The sequence below is a fragment of the Polypterus senegalus genome, chromosome 9 (assembly GCF_016835505.1).
Source record: "Polypterus senegalus isolate Bchr_013 chromosome 9, ASM1683550v1, whole genome shotgun sequence".
Classification (NCBI taxonomy): domain Eukaryota; kingdom Metazoa; phylum Chordata; class Cladistia; order Polypteriformes; family Polypteridae; genus Polypterus; species Polypterus senegalus.
In genome coordinates, this window is record NC_053162.1 from 89,860,290 (window position 1) to 89,883,089 (window position 22,800).

The 22,800-nt window shown below is 38.5% G+C and overlaps 1 protein-coding gene across 1 annotated transcript in view; it reads left to right on the forward strand.

Moving 5' to 3' along the window:
- The first annotated feature begins 4,556 nt into the window (after positions 1-4,556).
- The window catches only part of sntb2 (syntrophin, beta 2), a 313,602-nt gene continuing 295,358 nt past the window's right edge, over positions 4,557-22,800 (forward strand). Inside the window, exon 1 of the mRNA XM_039763457.1 lies at positions 4,557-5,394. Coding sequence (XP_039619391.1) covers positions 4,686-5,394 — 709 coding nt within the window. The 5' untranslated portion in view covers positions 4,557-4,685. The remainder of the gene's footprint in view (positions 5,395-22,800) is intronic.

Consider the following 22,800-nt stretch of genomic DNA (forward strand, 5'->3'; position numbering starts at 1 on the left):
GGGGGCGTAGCAGCACTGCAAATCCCAGACACATCCTAACAGACACAAGTCCTGGTTTTAAATAAAAGGTTTTAATATAAGTAATTACATTTACAAATGCTTCTTTAACGTAATGGCACAACCACAATACAAAAAGATAATTTCTTCCTTTCCTCTACTCCTCCCAGGCAATCTTTGTCCTCTTCCACCCAACTCCAACTTGCCTGGGTGAGGCAGAGTGGCTCCTTTTATCTGAGATCTGGGAGTACTTTCAGTGCCAGTGCATTACCTGTAGGAAGCACTTCCGGGTTAGATGGAAGCCCCACAAAGTAGGGATCATGAATTCCTGCAGCACCCTCTGACAGCACCCAAGGCTCCCAACTGGGCTGCTCTACAGAACTACAGGACCTAGAAAGTCCACTGATGTTCATACAGGCACCCCTGGGATGTTGCCATTTAGCATGTCGGAGGAGCCGATGGTCTGAATAAGTAATCTCCCCCCATGTCTCTCAATTACATGGGCCTTCCTGCCGGGTAAGGGAATTCAGTCCATCTCTACTGGGACTCCAGTGTTCCCACTTATTAGATGGCATCTGCCATTCTTCTGACTGAGGCAGGGAATACACAAACCATCCTTCTTGGCCATTCAGTATGGTGACCTCCTGGCCAGGTAACGGATCATACACCATCCCGGATGCCAACACATGCTTGCTGTCCATCACTATTGATATACACTCACCAGCCACTTTATTAGATACACCTGTTCAGCTGCTTATTAATGCAAATATCCAATCAGCCAATCGTGACAGAAACTCCTGACATTGTCAGGACGGCCTGCTGAAGTTCAAACTAAGCATCACAATGGGGAAGAAAGTTGATTTAAGTGACTTTGAACATGGCATGTATGTTGGTGCTAGACGGGCTAGTCTGAGTATTTTATAAACTGCTGATGTACTGCTGATTTTCATGCACAATCATCTCTAGGGTTTACAGAGAATGGTTTAAAAAAGGGAAAATATCTAGTGAGCAACAGTTCTCTAGGCAAAAATGCTTTATTGATACCAGAGGTTGGAGAAGAATGGTCAGACTGGTTTGAGTTGTTAGAAAGGCAACAGTAACTCAAACCACTCATTATAACCTGAGGTATACAGAAAAGCATCTCTGAGTACATAACACGTCGAACCTTGAAGCAGATGGGCTACAGCAGCAGGAGACCACACCGGGAGTTCTTTAAATAACACAGGGTACCCACTCACACCTGATTGTCATCCCATTGATTGAAAACACCTGACTCTAATTTCACTTTCAAACTAACTGCTAATCCTAGAGGTTCACATACTTTTTCCACTCACAAATATGTAATATTCGATCATTTTCCTCAATAAATAAATGACAAAGTATAATATTTTTTGTTTCATTTGTTAAACTGGTTTCTCTTTATCTACTTTTAGGACTTGAGTGAAAATCTGATGATGTTTTAGGTCATATTTATGCAGAAATATAGAAAATTCTAAAGGGTTCACAAACTTTCAAGCACCACTGTAGTCCAGTAGAGAAGCCCTGCTGGGATCCATGAGTGCTGCAAGAGGGTGCTGCAGGGAGTCACACTCCCTACTGTTTGGGGCTTCCATTTGGCACAGAAGTGCATCCAGTCTGTGAAGCCCTGGCACCAGAAGTACTCCCGATTAACTACTTCTCAATAAAAGGGACCACACCGTCTTGTCCAGGCAAGTCAGAGCTGGGAGCAGACATGGGCAAAACTAGACTGGAGGAGTAGCAGTGTGGTGGAGAGAGAGAGAGAAAGAAAGAACAAGAAGGAAGAAACAAGTATAACTGTTTGTACAAGGTATTTGCAATAAAAAACCCTTAGCCTTCACAACATATATATATATATATATATATATATATATATATATATATATATATATATATATATATATATATATATATATTATATAAAAAATCCTGGCAAATTGGTTATATGCGTATCAATAGACTATGCTGAAACAGGTGGTGATGATCGTGTGGAAAACGAAAATGTCAACTTATAATATCCAGAAGAATATCTACAACCATTAACACTGTCCAGTCTTTCACGGCACGAATTACTGTAGAATGAAGGATGTATCCAAGAAAGGTAATGTAGTAAATCTTCCTCAAATAACATTAGACAACAAAGGAGATCTTGATATGCCATCTGTATTAAAACGTTAACAATTTCCCATTAGAATGGCTTTTGCAAAGACAATTAACAAATCTGAGAGCCAAACATTCAAAAAAGTCATTTTATTTAATAAGAGAGAAAGAAACGAAATTCAATCAGGGGCAGTTATACGTTGCGTTGTCACAATGAAAGTCCTAACACAGAATAAAAATTCAGTGCGATATTGACAAAAATGTAATTCAAGAATTTGTTTTTACTAAAGTTTTACAGTAAAAGTGTAAGTTTAAAAAGTATTTGCATGTTAATTTCAAAGCCAAATTGAATGCAATCATACGCAATGAATAACTCTAACGCAACATGAATCATAATTTACTTTCAAATTATTACGTTTTACTATTTTTAATATGGTTAATTACTCACTGTAATGTTAAATACTTCTATTATGCATATGTAACAATTCCCATGAAAATAAAAATCTGTTTAAATTGTACATCTGCATCCCCATACATGAGCGGCAGAACTGCAAAGAGGCTAGCGTATAGCTCAGGCCTGAGGGTTGGCGAGCAAGGCGAGCAGGGGACAAAGCCCCCTAGTGTATATATAAAGAAACAATGGGTTCAGATGCACAAGATTCAGTAATGTTTTGTGGTCTCTCATGAAGGGAAACAATATATACTAGCTTCATTTCTCTTTCTATCTTTAGAATGGAAGAGGAAACCTCAGAAGATCTGACATCATTTCAGCCTGACAGCCACATGCCCTGCCCTTGCCAGTCCTTACAAACTCTAGATAGACTGCCTGCCACCAGAAGGCTGACATTCATTTTCATACTAGCTTCCAAGTAGCTCACTGAAAAGAAGCTAACCTCTCACAATGGAAAGCTTTCCACAATGGAGAACAATGCCAGTTTTACTGAATCTCCTTCATTTATCGTCCTCTCTTCATTCTGTACATTAAATGGGGCATCTTTTGAGATGGCAGCTGTTTATCAGCTTGTTTGTGCTTTGTTTTTAAATTTTCCTTGACACATCTTATGAAGCAAACCTGGATACATTTTCAGTGATATTCCTGGGATCATCTGGAGTTTCGGTTCTTTGTACTTCAGATTGCTTCATCCAGGTGAACCAATCAGGGTAGATCAAGCCCTGACTTGTGCCCTGGTTGTACTCTTCAGCTGGGATTGGGTGAAGCAGTAATGGACTCAAAGCAGGAACCATCCCTGCATCGAGTGCCAGTCCTTCTTAAGACACCTAATATAGCAGAACATGTGATGCACAATTTAAGTAATTTGATTAAATCGTACAATGGTGTTTGTGCCTTCATGTCACGTAACATGCCTTTATTCTAAATTTTTAAATATGCAACAATGTGGAAAAAATGTATTTTGAAATGTATTTTGGATCACCATATAAGGTTCTTCAAGAATACTGACTTGTGTCCTGTCCAGGCTGATTTCCAACTCTGTACACAGGGCTGCCAGCTGCTCACAGCTCTGAAATGTATAATCAGGACAGACAATGGATTGTCAGTGAATGGGCTGTTAGCTTTCTTAGTGCCAATTGCTTTATATGTTACCTTTTTAATAAAAGTACTTCTAATGTAATTGTGTTGTTTTACTGTGTGTGGTCCAGAGGTCAAAAATCTAGGAGTGTGTATGCTGCACCTGGCTAATCACTATCTGGAGGCCGAATTTTCTCATCTGGTTTGCATTTCTCCATGTTTTTCACCCCACACCTCAAAATTGTTAATATTGGATGAAATTAAATATGCTAGTAATGAGTGGCAGTGGATGCATATGGCAATATGTTCTGTGGCATCTTGATCAGTGTTTTAACATGTGAGTAGATGGACAAATTTAGGCAACCTGATTTTAATTCATATAACTTTTAAATTGCTTTGCATAGAGTAGAATCAGGATCCTCTAGATATAGGTAAGTGCAGAATTACGAGCCAGTAATGTAGTTTTTACTGAGCGAATTTGATGATTTTGAGGTGTTTTCAGTATATTGCAGTTACAGCCTTGCGGTTATTGAGACTCTGGAAAACCTTGTGGAATAACTAAAGTTACTTTTTTTACTTGTTTTAGGCAGAAAGGTTTAACTTGTTTCAAAAGTTCCTTTGCTTTAAAACTGGCAGCATTAAATGAGAGCAGGAAGCACAGAATGGACGCAACAGTTGTATACTTATTTTAAAAATGCAGGAAAGAAACTATGTAGATAACGCGCTTCCCTTGCAATATACTGTACACAGGAGAACCTTTATAGCTTTTAAACCACGTGCCTCTGTACTCAACAAAAAGATTGCATATTTCAAAGTTCCGCCTTACTTGTTAATATTAATGAGGAAAAACTCCATGATTGGTTCACAGGAACTTTTATTCTCGTGGGGCGCGGCCTCGTTCCCCGTCCTTGTGAATAAATAAGTAAGTCTAATACACCACTTCGCCTCGCAATAAGGCGGTTGGTTTTGCTAAGTTCAATGCGTTTGTAGGGTGGTGTAGTTTAGTCTTGGACCATTAAATCCACTATGAACAAGTGTTAAAATGGCTGTTTGGACACGCGCTGATAAGAATGGACTACTGGAACTATTGCTGCGGGATCGCTGGATTCGTGTTTTGGCAGAACTCACAAGAGAAACGCTAACTCTGACAGCAGATGCCGAAGTTAGCCCGGCGCACGCAGGTGCTGTGGATTTAAACCCCAATTCCGGTGTGTGGAATGGAATATCTAATGGTACAGGTCCAGCTGTGAACTCGAATCGGATCCAGAACCAACACGGGAATCACAGCGCACTCCGGCGGACCGGGAGCCCTGCAGGAGTTGCCGCGAATCCCACCTATGGGTTTGGTAGCCCCGGTTCTTTTCGTATTGCCCAGGACAACGGGAACAACTCCGATTTTGGAAGCCCTGGCTCTAGCTATGGTAGTCCTGGCTCCAGTTTTAGCAGCGCGGGTCCTGGGCGTTATGGAGAAAATAGTTTGAATTTAGAAAGTAGTCAGTCTGAAACGGTGAGAAAAGTTCGCATCGTGAAGCAGGAGTCTGGCGGACTCGGCATCAGCATCAAAGGAGGACGCGAGAACCGAATGCCCATCTTAATTTCGAAGATTTTTCCGGGTCTGGCTGCCGATCAGAGTCGCGCTTTGAGGGTCGGCGATGCTATCCTGTCCGTCAACGGTAATGATCTCCGCGAAGCTACCCACGACCAGGCCGTCCAAGCGCTGAAGAAAGCCGGCAAAGAGGTGACGCTAGAAGGTATGTGTAGGATGGAAATTACGGGGATGCGTCCGGGGCCTGGTGTGGTGGGCGGTCCTGCGGATTTAACTTCTAAAACGTGATTTCCGAAAAAAACAGAAGCGAGAAGTGTACCTCGAGGGGGGAAAGAGTAGGGCGATCTGTGTGCAGGACTTTCCACTGCACTGACTGAGTGACAGCTTTTCCGAAAACATGAGATATGTGCGCGTCGCGGAAAGTCGGCAAAGTGAGAGAGAGAAAGATATAGTTGAGACGTGCACCTCTTGCATCCCACCTCAAACAGAGGAGGGAAAATGCTATTCGAGTGGGAGAAACCAGGTGACACAGCCCTGGCCACCGCCTTTCACATGAATGCAGTTTAAATTTTTGGAGTATATGCTATTAAATAGCGTTTGATGGACTGCAGTATTTACTGGAACAGGCTGTGCAAATCGAATTTGTTTTGTCTTGGGGTTTCTGTGATTGGCCAGACCAAATTTGACAGTAAAACTGAGCTGGGCAGAATAGACAAGGCGGTTCTTATTAACGGGTCATAATCGCAGTCCTATACACTGGGCTTAAATGTAAATAATGGGCGCTATTTGGATTGCGCGTATTACGCTTCCCTATTTAAAGACATATCCCGATAGACTGAAGGATGACACCTCATTCACAGTTTGGCAAGGGTCTGTCAGTTTAAAGGGCGTTGTAGCTGCTTTGATAATTAGTGTTTTATTTCTTTTTTTACTTCAGGGTAAGTTTTGTCACTGTCAAGTTACATTTTGTACATAAAATGAGACATAAAAGTAACTGCGAACCTTTGACATTAACTGTGTCACAACGCCTATATACTAGTTAGTGCTGTAGAGTTGAGCTGGAATAGGTCAACTAGCCTTACTTTGCTTATTCCAAAAGACTACTTGCCCATTGATAAAGTGGCAGCCCGTCCAGAAGTTCCAGTCTTGTGCATAATGCTGGTAAGAAAGGCTGTGCCCCTCTACAACAAAGAGTTGTACAGTATTAGACACAATCAAAAATAATCATTGGATCGTTGCTCCCATGTATTTATTTTGTAATCCTGAATACTTATTTTCCATTTATTGCATACTGTCTCTTTTTCTTTTGTTATATTTCCAACTGTTTAGAGATCAGCACTATAAAAATAAAGACTCGTTTAGGGCACTTAAATACATTAGATTTACATAAAAGACAGTTTTGTAAACTGTCAGTTGCTTATATTCACAAGTACTAGCCTAGGGAGGCCAACATATTCATTTAATATAACCATGAATAGATTATTAACCGAAAGCAAAAATGGCTTACATGTGTGGATATTCTAGATGTTTTCAAGTCCCTGTCTCCCAGATAGCTTAGTTTACCAACTTTCCTGCCCTAAAGTGCCATGCACTATTACTCCCTTTTACACCCCACAATCCGATCTCTGGCATCTTCCCACCAGTTACCCCAAATTCAGCTCCTGACTCTATAAGCTCCTGAATTAAAAGGTTCAGTAACGAATGTATGGGTATTTTTTTGTGATTCTGAATGTCTATTTATGTTCGTCTAAAATCAAACAAAACTGCTTACACTCAACATGTTAATCTAAAATGGATTTGCCTCGGGCTCGGGTGTATGTTTGTTTTAGTCTTATACATTCTTGTGTTAGCTTTGGTTACTATTTCACTTAATGTGCCATCAGTAGCAACCTAATTTGAATAACTAAGAATATATTAAAGTAATGAATTAAAAGATGCTGTTGATCCAAAAATGCTTGCTTTTGGCCTTCTAGTGAAATTCTTGCAATTTTATTTTGTATATTGTAGGTAGTGATACCCATTCAGACAGGGATAATTGCACACAATGAAAGTTTGTACAGTACTTAGATTCTGATTATGAAATTTCAAATAGCTGTTGAAGGAAGTGATGCAATCGCCTGAAATTAATAGTGTGTGTTTGGCGCCTGATATTACATGTGTATTTTTATTCATGTTTTATCCCAATTCACATGCTAACTTGTAGTGGATCAGTCTCTGCTGTCTGTCCATTTTCTATATTTTATATATAGCACTATTTATGCAGGAAGGTGGCTTAAAGGTTTAGGTGCAGAGGGTTCAAATGTCACCCATTCTTGAATGGTGTAATTCTGGGCAGCACCTCATGTCTGTGTTGTTAACTATCAAAGACAGTATCTGAAAGACTTACAGGCTGTAAAATCCTTCATCCAGTTTTATCTAATTCCTGGGTCATGAACATCCTGAGCCGCTTCCCAGGCAGTATCGGGTATATTCTAAGTTGTTCAGAAATATTATTGTGTAGATATTTCCACTTTGTGTAGTAGAGAACAAAGTGGAAAGAGAAAGTTTAATAAAAAGCAGGAGAGTGTGTTGTGTGTGTGTTTTTTAATATGTAAAATTTTGGTATTGGGCTCAGCCTAAAAAATGGTAGAAGTCTATTGATTTTGAGTAAACCTGCTTGAGCAGATTTTGACTACAGATAATTTTTTTTTTTTTTTGCATGCACTTGAACCCTAATTGCTATGCTACTGCATTTATGTACTTGCATACATAGAAATGCTTATAAAAAGTGTTGTATGTGTTTGTGTGTATACAATTTACGTATATAATATAAAACAAAATCTGCAGGTATGCTTTCAAAGTAATTTCTCGGATTCTAGTATCTCCTTTGCATTGGATCTCTTGCAGCTTTGGAGTTCTTGTTTCCTGTTAGTGTGTGTGTGTGGGAAATTTTATTCAATATGAAATTAAGAAACTGGGAATATTTTATTTATATAGGTGATGTGGGTTGATGTGCTGGCTGACATGAGTTGCTTTTTGCAGTTTGTATATAACAATTGAAGAATGATCATAATGCAGAATACCCTCTATCTAAATCATAACCTTTGTTTCAAACTCATTTTACTTGAATTGACCATCTTTTTATGGAGTATTTAGATGGACAGGTCATTAATCAGGCCTATCATATAATTAGCATATGGGACTGGTACATGGGAAGTTTTGGTGAAGGAGCTCAACAAGAAGCAGGAATTAGCCTGTGATCTAAGACCACATGCCATTCACACTGTCTAATCTGCTTGCTTCATAATTCACATTTTTTAACTAGAGTTATAGCTCCACTCAGTTTGAAAGCACCTACCCTGAAGAAGGTTCACTGCAAATGCCCAGAATTGCTCACATGGGGCCACCTGTCAAACTAACATCACCTCTCACGTGCAATGGAAAAACCTAGTAACTCATTTTGTTCAAAATTGAGGTGTTTTTTTTTTTAAAAGATTTTTGAGTTACCAGGTCTTTCCTGATGGCCAAAAATGTCTTCATTCCGGTCAGAGCACGATGGAAGAAGCTAGAATGTTCACAGTATTTTACATATTGCAGGACAACCTAGTGACTCCACTGACCAAGAACATATTACATACTAGATTTTTTCCATAGTTGTTGAGACCTTCTTTGGGTTGTGGAAGAGAATGTTTAAGCTTCACAGACATAAATGCTTTTCTAAATATATGCCTTGAATGAAATGTCTATCCCGTCTTGGGTTAGGAAAAGTTGAGCTTCAGTCTGAGGCGGAGGATTAGATGATCAAGAGATGAATTGCAACAGAACACTGCTGACATAGAAATTGCGCAGAAGTTGAACGTTTGTGGGCATTGAGTCAATGTAGTTTTGGGCAACTGTCTGCAACACTCATATAAATTCTCACATTCACAAAGGAAATATTTGGAATCGCCAATCAAGCAAACATGCTAATCTTTTGCGATGTAGGTAGTAAACCAGGGTACATGGAGTACAACCCACATAGGAACAGGGGGAATGGGGAGACTCCATACAGTCAACAACGAGCAGTTCAATTTGAAACCAAGACACTGATCCATTAGGCAGCAGTTCGTAATAATGTGTGTGTGTGTGTGTGTATATATAAAATCTAAAATACTTTTTCATGTCAGTCACAAAAACATGCTCAGCTGCCATTACTGTAGTTTGCTTCCAGTGCAGAGAATGTTAATACTCCTTAAATAATTTTATAAAAGTTATTTATTCTGGAAGAATTAAAATGTTTTGTTTTTTTTTTTTTGTGTGTTTTTTTTTTTTTTATATTTTGGTTCTGTAAATTACTGTATATGTTTCAGAAGTCCACTTGGTAAATTGAACAATTTAATAGATTGTGTAATCTTTATAAGCAAACCATCTATATGAATTCATATCCATACTGCTCTTCCTTTTTCCATTCGGGAGAAACATCTGTCCATCCAGTCATTCATGCATTTACAAATCAATGTTATCCAGAAGGAGCCAGATCTGGTCCTAGTAGCACTTGAAATTGAGGATCTTGCACTTCATTGTACATCTCTCCATCTTAGGCATTTAAAGGACTATTCTTCTCCTGAGTTTTATACAATTACATAGGAAAGTGTAGTTCAGGCTGGCATTTTGGAATTTTGTTTATAGTGGCTTTTCACATTTAAGGACTATAGAAATAAATTTTAGATACATTAACACAAAGCATTATTGCAACCCCTTTCTTTTTTTATGCATTTAAGGGTAATTTAAAAATTATCAGAGCACTGCTGTCGGACATTCTCAACAAGCAGGCTGTGAATCCCATGTTCAGCCTTCTGTCTGAGAGGGTTTTCCTTTGGATATTCTTCTTTTCCTCCCAAATGCAGATGTGCAGATTAGAGTATTGAAGGGAAGTTAGACTAATTGGAGAGGTTCCTTTATGAATTTGCATTAAGTATGTTGGAGAATGGGATGTTATGCATTTTCCTGTATGCTTCCATACATTTTTTATGTATTTTTCCTTATCCTGGTGAGGGTTAATGGTAATGAATAAATACCAGCCCTGCATATAAAACCGACAGCTTAGGTTTTCTTTTCACTCCAGAGTACATTGTAATAGTCCTTCTTCAACTTACAGCATGTATTTGCATTGTGGAGTCAAACCCATGCAAGCAACAGGATAGTATGTAGTATCCATCAAAAACCTCAGTTGGAAATTGGAGTAGGTGAGTTTTAGCATCCGGTGGTTGCTGCGCTACCCAATTATTCATCCATCCAATATATGAAACAGCTTTTTTTGCACACAATGTGATGGGGAGCCAGTTTGTACCATAGCCCTCTAGATGCAACATTGGTCCAGCAAAGAACAGAATCTCCTACACCACCTGTCTTTTGAAGTTGCTTGTTAAAATTATGCTGCATGTCTTTTAGGTGACAGAACACTGAAGTATGTGGATAAAGAAACTACAGCGTTTGGACTGGGAATTTATAAGGAGCCGTAAGGCAGCCACACTGTCATGTTGACTGAAATAATTTATTATTTGATTGGATATACAATATATGGATAGATAGGTGGATGTATTTGTGTTTCTCAGTTGTATTCTTCTTTGATTTTTTTTTTTTTTTATCTAGTGGTAATGCACTTTATGAAGATGACTATGTAATTAAAAGAGCGATTACCGTATATACTTGCATATAATGTGGGTCTTGAACCCCGAAAAATCTATCATAAAATCAGACCCCGACTTAAACGTCCGTTCAAAAACATAACACTTAGTTGGTTTTTTTTTTTTCTTTTAAATGTTCATGCTTCCTTCAATCTTGCACCAGTTTCTCAGACACATTGAATTTTGTTGCAGCAGAGCAGTTACCAATTTCTTTCTCCACTTCAATGACTTTCAATTTAAAACCAGCTTCATATTTTCTCCTGATCAAACGCTCCATTGTAGATAAGGGATGCTGTTACGATAAAGGTGTGTGAAATGTCGGAATAGTTTGGATATTACCGTGTGGTCTTGTAGGCATAATACATAGGAAAAAAAGGCAGTGTGCTCCATGCTTACTCTCTCAGGTGGGCCTTAGCATATCATATTCTCTTGGACCAATATTGTGAGTTTTCCACATTCGACTTATACGACCAACATTATAAAATACTAGAAATTATACGGTAAAATCGAGCCCTGACTTATCTACGGGAGAACTTAAAACGCAAGTATATACGGTATTCCAACTCATTCATTTTTTGATCTTACCTGTTTAATTCTGTTCAGAAGTCTTGAGGTGTAAAGCACGTCCTGGAGAGGATGTTCCCAGGAATGTTATTTTATATAGTGCTTTTTATTGTTTGCACCATCACATGGTGCTGGACAAAGCAACAAGGTAAAAATAAATTGGCTAATGGCATCTCATAACTTTGCCTTGGCATGATAATCATTATTGGGTATAAAATAAGAACCAACCTTGAACAGAAGGCCAGTTCATTGCAGAAAACTTTTGTGCCAGTTAACCTAATCCATGCAATTTTGGGATGTGGGAGGAAGTGGGGAGTGCTTGGTAAAAATCCATTCAAGCATGGAGAGAAAAAGGAAATTCCACACAGACAGTGGCTGGGGTTTGTAATCGAGTCAACATTGTTTTGTATTGCTTTGAGTTGACCGTGCTGGCCATTATGCTAGGATGTCAACTTGGTCTTATATGTAATAGTAGTTTAAATGTTAAGATAAATCTTTCAGTGCAGACAATTTAATAGAGTTTGTAGAATCATATTTTTATAAAGACAAGGACTGGGAATGTGCACATTCTCTATGGACTGTGGTATAAATACATTTTGTGGTGAATAGAAATTGCAGAAAGACCTGTCATTGAAGCAGTTTCATATGCTCTAGCTGTGGTGGCCCTTAAGGAGTAAAGATGAGGTATTCTGTTTTTCTGGATTATTGCTTCCTCAAAGTAATCCAAGTGGCTTTTATGAGATCTGGACCTCTGTGGGCCTGCACGAACTGCAGCTCAAGGTTTATAATGTGGTTTCCTTGTCTTGCAATTCTAGTGGCCAGTGTGTGAAAATTGTTTTTTAGTCATCGCATAATTTTCTATTTATATATGCACTTTCACGCCAGGTTTTATTTTACTTCACTCTTGATACCCTGATAGTAGTGAATTTCTATGTTCTAGAAGCTGAATGTTTTGTTTTATGCAGCACAGAATTTCCATGCTAATGCAACATGGCAGACATGTCTTGCAAACATAATTTATAGCAGTTTCATTTACAGGAATGAAATAATGAGAACATAATTTTGTTGCTCACGTATTTTCCTGAAAATGTATAACTCTTGAAATTAAATTGTTTTTAGCCAGGTTTTAACCAAAATTTAAGACCTAAAGGGTTAAATGAGTGCTTGAAGGCTCTTGTTAATGGTTCATAAATTCCTTTCTAACTGGAAAAATCCCATCTTGCCTTGGCGATTTGTTTGTCTTAAGAGCAGATGGTGTTCATTTTAGTTTAAGATGATGGCTGAGTGCATGACCTGCTGGAAAAGAAATGTATTGAGTTTTCAAACAGTGAAGCTATACAGGAAAAAAAGTCCCATCTGGCCAATATGATTTAACTTAGTGGTGTATGGAGGGAAGGCCAGTTCAACTCTAATGTGTGACAATGGCACACTCAATAAGCCAAATATTTCCCATTTCCCTTTTCTGTTTGGCATCAATTTTATTTCCTTGGGCTGCTTTTCGGTGGTAGTCTTATGCCATTTGTTGTACATAAACAGATTCAGCAAGTATGCAACCTTGTGATAAAATCGTTAAAATTATTTCCCTTATCAATAGTTTTTCTGTGAGTTTGCCGAAATCACGGAAATGCTTGAGAGCTTTTGAGCTCTGTTGAATTCATTGAAGTCAACTGGGAAGGATAAACGGAACTAGTTTGAAGTGAAATATAATGGTGCACTTGTCTTTGAAGTGTTCCTGAGGGCTAGGGAAAGCTTGACAAATACAGTATGTTGGACAATTTATTGTGGCCAAAAATGTGACCTGAGCTGTAAGCCAACAGCGTTAACCACTGCACCAGTGTGCCTCAAACAGTAAAAAACACAAATGAAACGATTAACCTGAAACAAAATATAACAAATGGCCGGAAAACTGCAAAATGTAAATAAAATATAGATCATTTACATTAACAGAGTTTCGCTCTTGGGACACAGATTCATTGGCTGTGCTACAAGTTGGCAGCGTAGAACTGGCTTGTTCAGTTGTTTGAAGTCCCGGCTCTGGGTGCAGCTAGAATGTCTTTTTTTTGTGCCCCATGTATCTGTGCAGATGCTTCCCATTTTCTTCTTCAGTAGAGAAGAAAGAAACACATTGTAAATAGTAATAAATCTTTTTTGTTTTTATTTATTTCCCAGTGTGCTCTTTGATTTTCTTATGACAGGAAGGGTAGGGCTTCTTTAAGGTATATTTTGGAATTTTAACTTGGCACATGACTAATTTTCCTGTATAATTAGCCATGTAGTGCTGTACTGCCAGGGATTAGCTTTATATATCTGGTTGCAGTACTCCTAATTTTCTCATTATGGACTGTTAATGTACTTCGCAAATAAAAATACTGCTTTTGTTTTATGTTTTTAAATGCATGTGGGATAGAAATCAGCATTGTTTTTCAGCCTTTGTGGCTTCGGGTCCCATTTTTATCTTTTTAAGATAATTGATGAGCCACATACAGCAATCAAGGAGCTGGGGGAGATTGAAACAACTGTGTGTAGAAGAGCTGGTTTTCTCCCTTTGGTGAAGTGAGTACAGCTATGTCTGCAACAATCTTATAGTAAGCATGTGTGAAAGTTGTGTGCATGGCTGGTACAGCATTGTGATGTCACGCTGGGAGCTTTGGGGGGTAAAAAATGTTTGCCTAAGCTGGCCGCAAGGCATATTTCTGGGACAATATTCAGCAAAGGTCACCACAGAGCCCAGCATATTCACTGTGAAAAACACTGCGTTGAATTTTGCCGGTCAACACTACTCATCAAGCAATGCTCAGTACAACCTAGAATGACAAATCAAAAGCAGGATTTTTAGAAAATTTTGCAAAATAAAAAGCTGCAATATCTGATTGACTTAAGTATTGAGACCCTTTACTCCGTGCTTAGTTGGAGCCCCTTTTGTAATAACTGCCTGAAGTCGTCTTATGTCTGACTTGTCAAGCTTTGAGTACCTGTATTTGGGGGATTTTCTGTCATTTTTCTCTGCAGATCCTCCAAAACTGTCAATTCCGGGGACTGGCTGGGCAACTCAAGAACACCCTCAGAATTGTCCTTGAGCCATTTCTTTGTTGGCTCATTGACAACTCTGTCTTTGCTTAGGGTGATTGTTTTTTTGACAGGTGAACATTTGGCCCAGTTTCGAGCACTGTGGTACAGGTTTCATTACTTTGCTCCATTCAATTTTTAGCCCAACCCTGTTTAGTCAGTACTTGCTGCTTAAAAAAACAAACCCATAACATGATGGTGCCACCATCATTCTTCACCTTTGGAATGGTATTGCGCAGGTAATGGGTGGTATCCAGTCTCCTTTAGATATGATGCTAATCTTGGTTTCATCAAACCAGGAAATCTTGGACAGTGTATATAACAGAGAGAAGAGATTGAGCTGCAAGGAACAGTCTGTTCTGGTTGCCTCAGGTAGAAGACGCAAATTAATTCGGACCAAAATCTCCATATACTGTAAAAATGGCCACTCACGCAGGTAATTTGGAGTTGCTAATTAGCCATGTACCCAACTAACTATACATAGACTGAAGTACAAAAGCATAGGCAGAATGTGCAAACTCCATTTAGACCATACCTCAGACAGGGATTGAACCCAGGTCCATAGAGTTTTGACAGCAAGACTGACTTTGGTATCTTTAGTTGTAGAGCTGCTACAAACAATAAAATTGTAGCCCTGGTTGAAATTAAATTCATAGTAAGGGAAGGGAAAGAAAGTGTCATTTTAAATGTTTTAAGAGGAAGAGGCAATAGACCTACTAACAAAAGGGGCAAAAAAATTAAGAGTAGGCAAGACATATCGGTTACTTGTTTAGAATGTACAGGCATAAATTCAATGGTTTAGACTTCAAGAAATATTTCAAATTGGCTGACATCTGAAGGGGAGATTTTAGTGTGGTGAAAATAACTGACTGAGGATGCTGTAACCAAGAGCAGATGATTTGAAGTGATGAAGACAGAGCAGTGTAATATAAGAAACCAAAGTTGGTTAATATTTGCTATATATATTATTGCTATATATATTCTAAAGAGTGAGGTCAATGAAGAACATATGGAATGCAGCTGGTGAGAAGAGCAGAGGAGAACAAATATTTGTTAAGTTTAGTTAGAATGAAGACCTCATTATTATGTGATCTTTATCAGGACTGAAAAAAATAGATTGGCTCAGTTGTTAAGGCAGTGGTCTGGTTACCTTAACATCGTATACAGTATTCATATCTACCTACTGTAAGCTGCTAATGATCTTTGGGGGAGACATTAAACCTACTTACACTATGACTGTATGAGTATATACAGGGTGAAAGGACATCTTATAAGAAGGACTTAAGGGTTAGAATGGATTAGTCACTATCCACATATAGGCAGTGTAGAGAAGCGATTTTGTATGACTGAAGAAGCAGAATTTTTTCAGTCTAAGCAAAAGGAAGATAAGATGAAAAATGATAGAAAAGGTCCATCATTTTGAAGGGAATTAGTACAGTGGATTCCAGTTACTTTACTAAGAATAAAAAGTAGAAGCTGGTTAAGGGAAAATTTTTGCACAAATGCTTTTTTTTTTTTCTTTTTTTTCTTTGCACACAGGGCTGTGGAGTCTGAGTTGAAATCCATTATTGGGTACTGCAGGTTGAAGTTGATTTCAAAAATGTACTAGTTCTGATTGTGACTAAAGATAAATTGTAATATGTGTTAATTTCACATATACAGATTTGATTAAATTGTTTTGTTTCTTCTACAATTTTGATTAAGATATAGTGTCTTTTTTTAATTTTGTAAATTTAGTCTAACGGTGGCACGTTGGTGCAATGGTAACTCTGCTGCCTCACAGTAAGGAGACCAGAGTGCACTTTCTGGGTCCTCCTTGTGGGGAGTTTTACATTTTCTCCTCATGTCCACGTGAGTGTCCGGCTTCCTCCCATTGTCCAAATTCATGCGGATTAGGTAAATTGGCAACACTAAACTGGCCCTGATGTGTATTTGGTGTGTATGTGTATGTTCACCCTGTGATGGACTAGCACCTTATGTTATTTAGTGTTTTGTAAGCCACTAAAACATTGCTACAGACTTTAAACACTAACTTTAACAGGTTAGATTGCTAAAAAGTAGCCTGATGATTTATGCTGGCAGTGATGTAATGCCTTGCATCCTGTATGTTGTGTGCTTTCAATCACCACAGTAAATATATTAGTCTAATTACAAATAGAGGAGTAGAGAGGGGTGGCACGATGGCGCAGTGGTAGCGCTGCTGCCTCGCAGTTAGGAGACCCGGGTTCGCTTCCCGGGTCCTCCCTGCGTGGAGTTTGCATGTTCTCCCCGTGTCTGCGTGGGTTTCCTCCGGGTGCTCCGGTTTCCTCCCACAGTCCAAAGACATGCAGGTTAGGTGGATTGGCGATTCTAAATTGGCCCTAGTGTGTGCTGTTTGTGTGTGTCCTATGGTGGGTTGGCACCCTGCCCAGGATTGGTCCCTACCTTGTGCCCTGTGTTGGCTGGGATTGGCTCCAGCAGACCCCCGTGACCCTGTGTTCGGATTCAGCGGGTTGGATAATGGATGGATGGAGTAGAGAGGTGCCATAAATTGAAGAGTTGGAGTAAAGGTTTTGGGTACCAACTATATAACCTTGTTTGCTCAGAAAAGCACTGTCATATTAAATAAATTACCAAGTAAAGTGATGATGAACAGATAAGGTTGCCATCTGTCTGTCTTTTTGTTTTCAAACTAGCATAGCCTAGCTTTCAACATTTGTGTCTGGTTTTATACATCATTTGTTTAGTTTTTTGTAACATTCTACTGAAATATGACACAACAACCAACTTCTAGTAAAATTCTGTTATGTTTTATAGTGGTTGCTTTGTCACACTTGCCTTTCCTTTCCAAATTCTTTTCAATTACATGCAGAAATTTGCCACTTTTTAATGAAACTGGCAGTCATAAAGAAATATTAATAAAGAAGCACAAAAATTCCCAAAAAGAAGCATTATTGTTTTTTTTCCCCCCCAAGATGAATGGCTACAAGATTGAAAATCAACATCTGAAATATTTTAAGGTTCAAACGATTCAACACCTTCAAGCTACTGAATCAATTAGTTGTTCTTGTCTGCTAAATAAGGTGCCGTTTTCACAGTAAGATGTCTTTAAACATAAATGGAAATTGCACTCGCAACAAACAAGTCAATGTTGATCCAAATTCTTTCTCTAAAAGGACACTCCTGAAGAAAATCAAATCATCACTTCAAAATTAACTCTATCTTGGATTTGAGGTAGGCAATGTGGCGCAGTGCTTAAGGCTTTGGACTTCAAACCTTGAGGTTGTTGGTTCAAATGCCACTACTGACACTGTGTGACCCTGAGTAAATCACTTCACCTGCCTTTGCTCCAATTGGAAAAAGAAAATAAATATAACTGTATCTCAGAAGTTGTAAGTCGATTTGAATAAAGGTGTTGGCCAAATAAATAAATGTGTTTGAATGCAGTCATAGATTGGTATTAATCGTCACAGCCAATTTACTTCTTATTTTGTTGTTGTACATAACTAACCTGTTCTGCTAGCAATTGAATATGTAAGTCCATGATGTATGCTTAAAACATTTTTGCATGCTAAAAGTAGGACTGGTATACTAGCTATGCCATATAACTGGAAAAGTGTATTTTTTGAAAGCAAATTTATGTTGAGCTTCACCTCATTAGGGGTTCAGACAACTCGAATGAGTTAATAATTTAACTACTCTGCTGTAGCATGCCGTTTGAGGAACGAGCCACTGCTGATAGCAAAAAAATTTGACGTGAAATACAGTTGGATTGAGTTTTATTGACTTTCATTATGTGTTTTTGGTGCCCAGTTTTACCTTGTTGAAAAGGAGGCAATCCTATGAATAGAAGTGCTTTAGGGACCTACAATATCTAACTGGATGAAAATTTGCAAATGTTAAGTGAATAGGGACTGATGAGCTACTGTATGTTGAACTGTTCTTGTAATAATTGTCCTTACCTGAGTGGTGTCTATTCTATGTACTGTTGTTTGCAGGGAGTCCTAATATTAAGCTACAAAATGTATGTTTTGTGTAACCTCTATAAGGGAAACAATAATAACCAAAACAAATCTTAAAGGTGTTGATACTGCATACGCTAACCTAACAGCAAGTCATTTTGCTTTCTAAGATATTAGTGGTTGCCTACTTATATTTTTGTAATGTGCATCCTTTTGAAGGTTCCAATCATCTGTATATTTATAAACCCAGTGATACTCTCACAACTCTTTGCATTTGTTCCACCTGTAGCTCCATATTTCATCTGAATGATTCCATCAGCTCATAGAGGAAAGCTTGAACCGGCATGTTTCAAGTAGAAGCCTTGACAACTTTTTTTTATGTAAATGATGTATTGGGGCAGTGTAGTTATTAGCTAAGCAAAAAAGATTGATAGGCAGAATGGCCTCTGCTCATTTGTTAAACTTCTTTTGTTCTTCAGGTCAGGCAGCACCATATTTTAATTTTTCCTACATTACATTCATGCTTTATCAGGCTCTGCATCTCCATAATTCCTTTGTTCAGATTTCCTTCCTTTCTTTAAATAGAAACTGTATATTTATGAAACAGATGACACCACAGAACACTGCTTAGTTGCTAACTTCAGGGACCTGGGGTTAATGGCAAGATGGCTGGATCTTTGTGAAACTTGTCAGGGGAAAAAACCCCTCTGCGAGGGTGGTAACATCTATACTCCTCATCCTCTGTTAATCAATGCAGCATCCTTTTTTATTTGTTATTTGTATATAACTGGGCAAATAACTCAGCAAGTTATTTTTACTTATTTGAGGTAACATTTTTCTGCTCTCATTTCCTGTAGCTTTTAAGTGCAATATGTTTGTTGTGCTGGATTCATAGAAAAGAGCTGCTGTTACTGACCTAGAAATCTTATGCATTGAACTGAACAAAATATTTCCATTATTTCAAAATGAATCTATTTACAGTGGCCTTTTTTAATTCTTAATTGAAGTAAAATCGAACTTTCTTCTACACTAATAGCATTGATTTGGCCTTGGTTTTAAAGATCTTTGCAGCTGGCCTGCTTTAAAGACTCAGACTGTCCATTTTCCACTTGCCTACTTAGGTCTGTGGAAAGTCTCAAGAAAATCCAGGCAACAGTGGGTGAAAGGCAGCAATTGTCTCTCATCCTTCCCTGTCCACCACGGGGCACACACACAGGTTTTGGACAGTGGCAGGGAATGCACTTGAATACAATAGAGAAGGTACAATGTCCTAAATCAAATGTGCATTTTAGCTGGCAGTGCTACAGTACATCATGTATCAATTTTCCTCAGCTTTATTATAAAAAAAGTTGTTTAGGTTTTTCTTTTCTTATAGGGTGGTGCCTGTGTTTTTTATTAAAAAAAAAAAAAGTAGTAAAGATTGCCAGAATGTGTGTTGCTCTTTCTACTACAAGCGAAAGAATTTATTTATGAATTGTAGCCTTTCCACATATTAGACCACTATGTTTCTTCTGTCTTTGATGGTGCACAGTCACTGCTGTTAAGGGCAACAAATGGCACTTGGCTCTTGCCCATTTTATAGTAGTTTTTTGGATACTGCAATGCTACTTGACATTGCTTAATTTTTCAATGTTATAATGCATGATAAATAAGGCACCATGTCTGCATAATCTTAGTCAGTAATTGTTTAAAATGTGGCCATGAGCTGCCCTGATAGAACACCATCTTGCTTCTAGAAAATGATACATTATCAAAAATGAAATTACATTTCTTTGTTGCTTTTTTTTTTTTTTTTGTGTAAGTGTAAGGAGATGGCATGATGAAAGAATACATGCAGAATCCTTGGTTCAAATACTCTATTATCCCCATGTCTGCATGTGTTTTCTGTGGGTCATCTGTGTGTTTGATGATTTGTGATTATCTCTTGGTCCAGTGTAAAGCATGCATTCAGTGATTTTTGAATTCGGCTACCCCACTTAATACAGACCGTGGTCATGTGGTCAGGAAATTGGGGGTCTGGGACTTATCCCAGCCATTATAGGGCACCGGTCCATTTCATGATAAACACACAAGGGACAATTCAACATTGCCAATTCATCTAACCTGCAGGTGTTTGAACATAAGGAGAACATGCAAACTCCACGCAGGGAGGAGCAGGGATGTGAACCTTGGACTCCTTACTGTGAGGTGGCAAGGCTACGAATTGCACCACTGTGACGCCAGACTTAGTATTTTTTTTTTTAATTTTTGTGTTTTATTTTATGGAAGTGCTTTCTATGAGTGATGCCATTTTATATTCATAGATGACTTGCGGCGACCTGGCCTTGTCTGGGATGGATTAAAATAGAAGTGTAGTCAGTAAATGAATTCCACAGTAGAAAAGTTTTGGGTCTGAACAAAGTTTCAATAACTAAACCCAGTATGGGTGCAAGATTTTGTCCCAAAAATGCCTGCTAGGAGCCCTTCCCTAAATAAAGCACAGGTGCAATCACAAAATATAGGTCCCCAGGGGAACAGTTTCTGAACAAAGCATAGCCTGTGGTCCTCTTCTGTACAAATATGCAATCTGTGCAAAATTTTGGTGGTGCAGATTTGCATACCAGACAAACAACGTATTCAAAAACTCTTACCAATGACCTCCTCTTTGAAACAAGTTAAAGACTAAAGTCCTTAATAAAAGACAAGGAGGATAAGTGCAGCAGTTATGCTGTCTGTAGGCTGTAAATTGATGGATTACATACATTTGTAGTGAAAAGTCTGGCAATTTCTAATCATAACACATTCTAGGTCACTGTCTTAGAAAGGTTTACATTTTCCAACATTTTATGTGTAAATGATTTGTGAATTATTGATCTACAAAAATAATTGTATCCTGAAAACACACCTACTTTCCTCAAAAGATTGCACAGTATTACAAAAGTGAAAACAAGCTGTGCTCAGAGTACAGTAACTTTAGCATAAAGTCACACTTTTTTCTTTTTCTGAAGAACATGAAGTGTGACGCATAAAGTAACTTAAACGATTTAACCCAGTCTGTGCTGATGCTCAAATCCAGTGGTTCTCCTTAGATTCTTTAAAAGAGCTCTGTGTATTTGACTGAGTGAAGTCCATCTATAATTTCACTGGGGTGATCTCATTTCAAAAGATCTGCTCCAGAGTTTAAAAATTGGGCTAATTGTTGCTTTTGTAAAGTTAGTATGTTATCTCCATGTCTACATGCCTGTAGGTTAGGCTTATTAAGTTCTTCTTCTTTTGGCTACTCTCATTAGGGGTTGCCACAACTGATCATCTTGTTCCATATCTTCCTTTCTTCTGCATCTTGCTCCGTCACACCCATCACCTGTATGTCCTCTCTCACCACATCCATAAATCTTCTCTTAGGCATTCCTCTTTACCTCTTGCCTGGCAGCTCTATCTTTTAATATCCTTTTCCCAATATACCCAGCATCTCTCCAACCCAACACAATCTGGCCTCTCTGACTTTGTCTCCCAACCGTCCAACTTGAGCTGGCCTCAATGTCCTCATTTCCAATCCTGTCCATCCACATCACACCCAATGCAAATCTTAGCATCTTTAACTCTGCCACCTCCAGCTCTGTCTCCTGCCTTTTGGTAAGTGCCACCCACCCATATAACAAAGCCGCTCTCACTGCCATCCTGTAGATCTTCCCTTTCACTCTTGCTGATAACTGTCTGTCACAAATTAGGCTTGGCTTATTAACTCTTAGCCCAAAATGAGTGAGTGTACCCTGTGATAAACTGATACTACCAAAATAGGCCTCTGCCTAATGCCACTCTAAAGTAAGCAACCTGGTGCTGGAAGCAAATGGATGGATGGATACACGTGCCTGTATAAACTCCCCAGTAAATGGTCTATGTCAGAACTGTAACAGTTTGTGAAAACAAGTGAGTTGTTTCATACAGCTGGAGAGCAGAAGAAAATAAATTTTTTATTGGCACAGTCAAGTCCATCCTTTACAAATTAGAAGAATACAGAACTTCCTGGAATCTTTCTAGGTTAGGCTCCTTTCCAAGACCAGCCCTATGGTAGAATAAGTATCTTGGTCAATGAAAGATCACAAATGAAGAGACAAAGCTGGGGAACTACAGATTTCTGTGGCACTGATATAATCTGCACTTGAAAAAGCAATCTCCATAGGATGCCATTTCTACAGTGAAATGATTGAGAGAGTTACACTTGGGGAGATGGTCATTTATTTCCATGCCAGGAGTGTACAAGAAAATACACTGCAAACTCTATAAACCTGTTGAAAAAATTTTTCTGTTGCACTTTAGTAACACCATACTAGCATAAAACATGGTGGAGTCAATATCATACTACTAGTGGCTAGGACTGGGGTTCTTGTCTGGTTTAGAAGGTTAGTACCAGAAAGT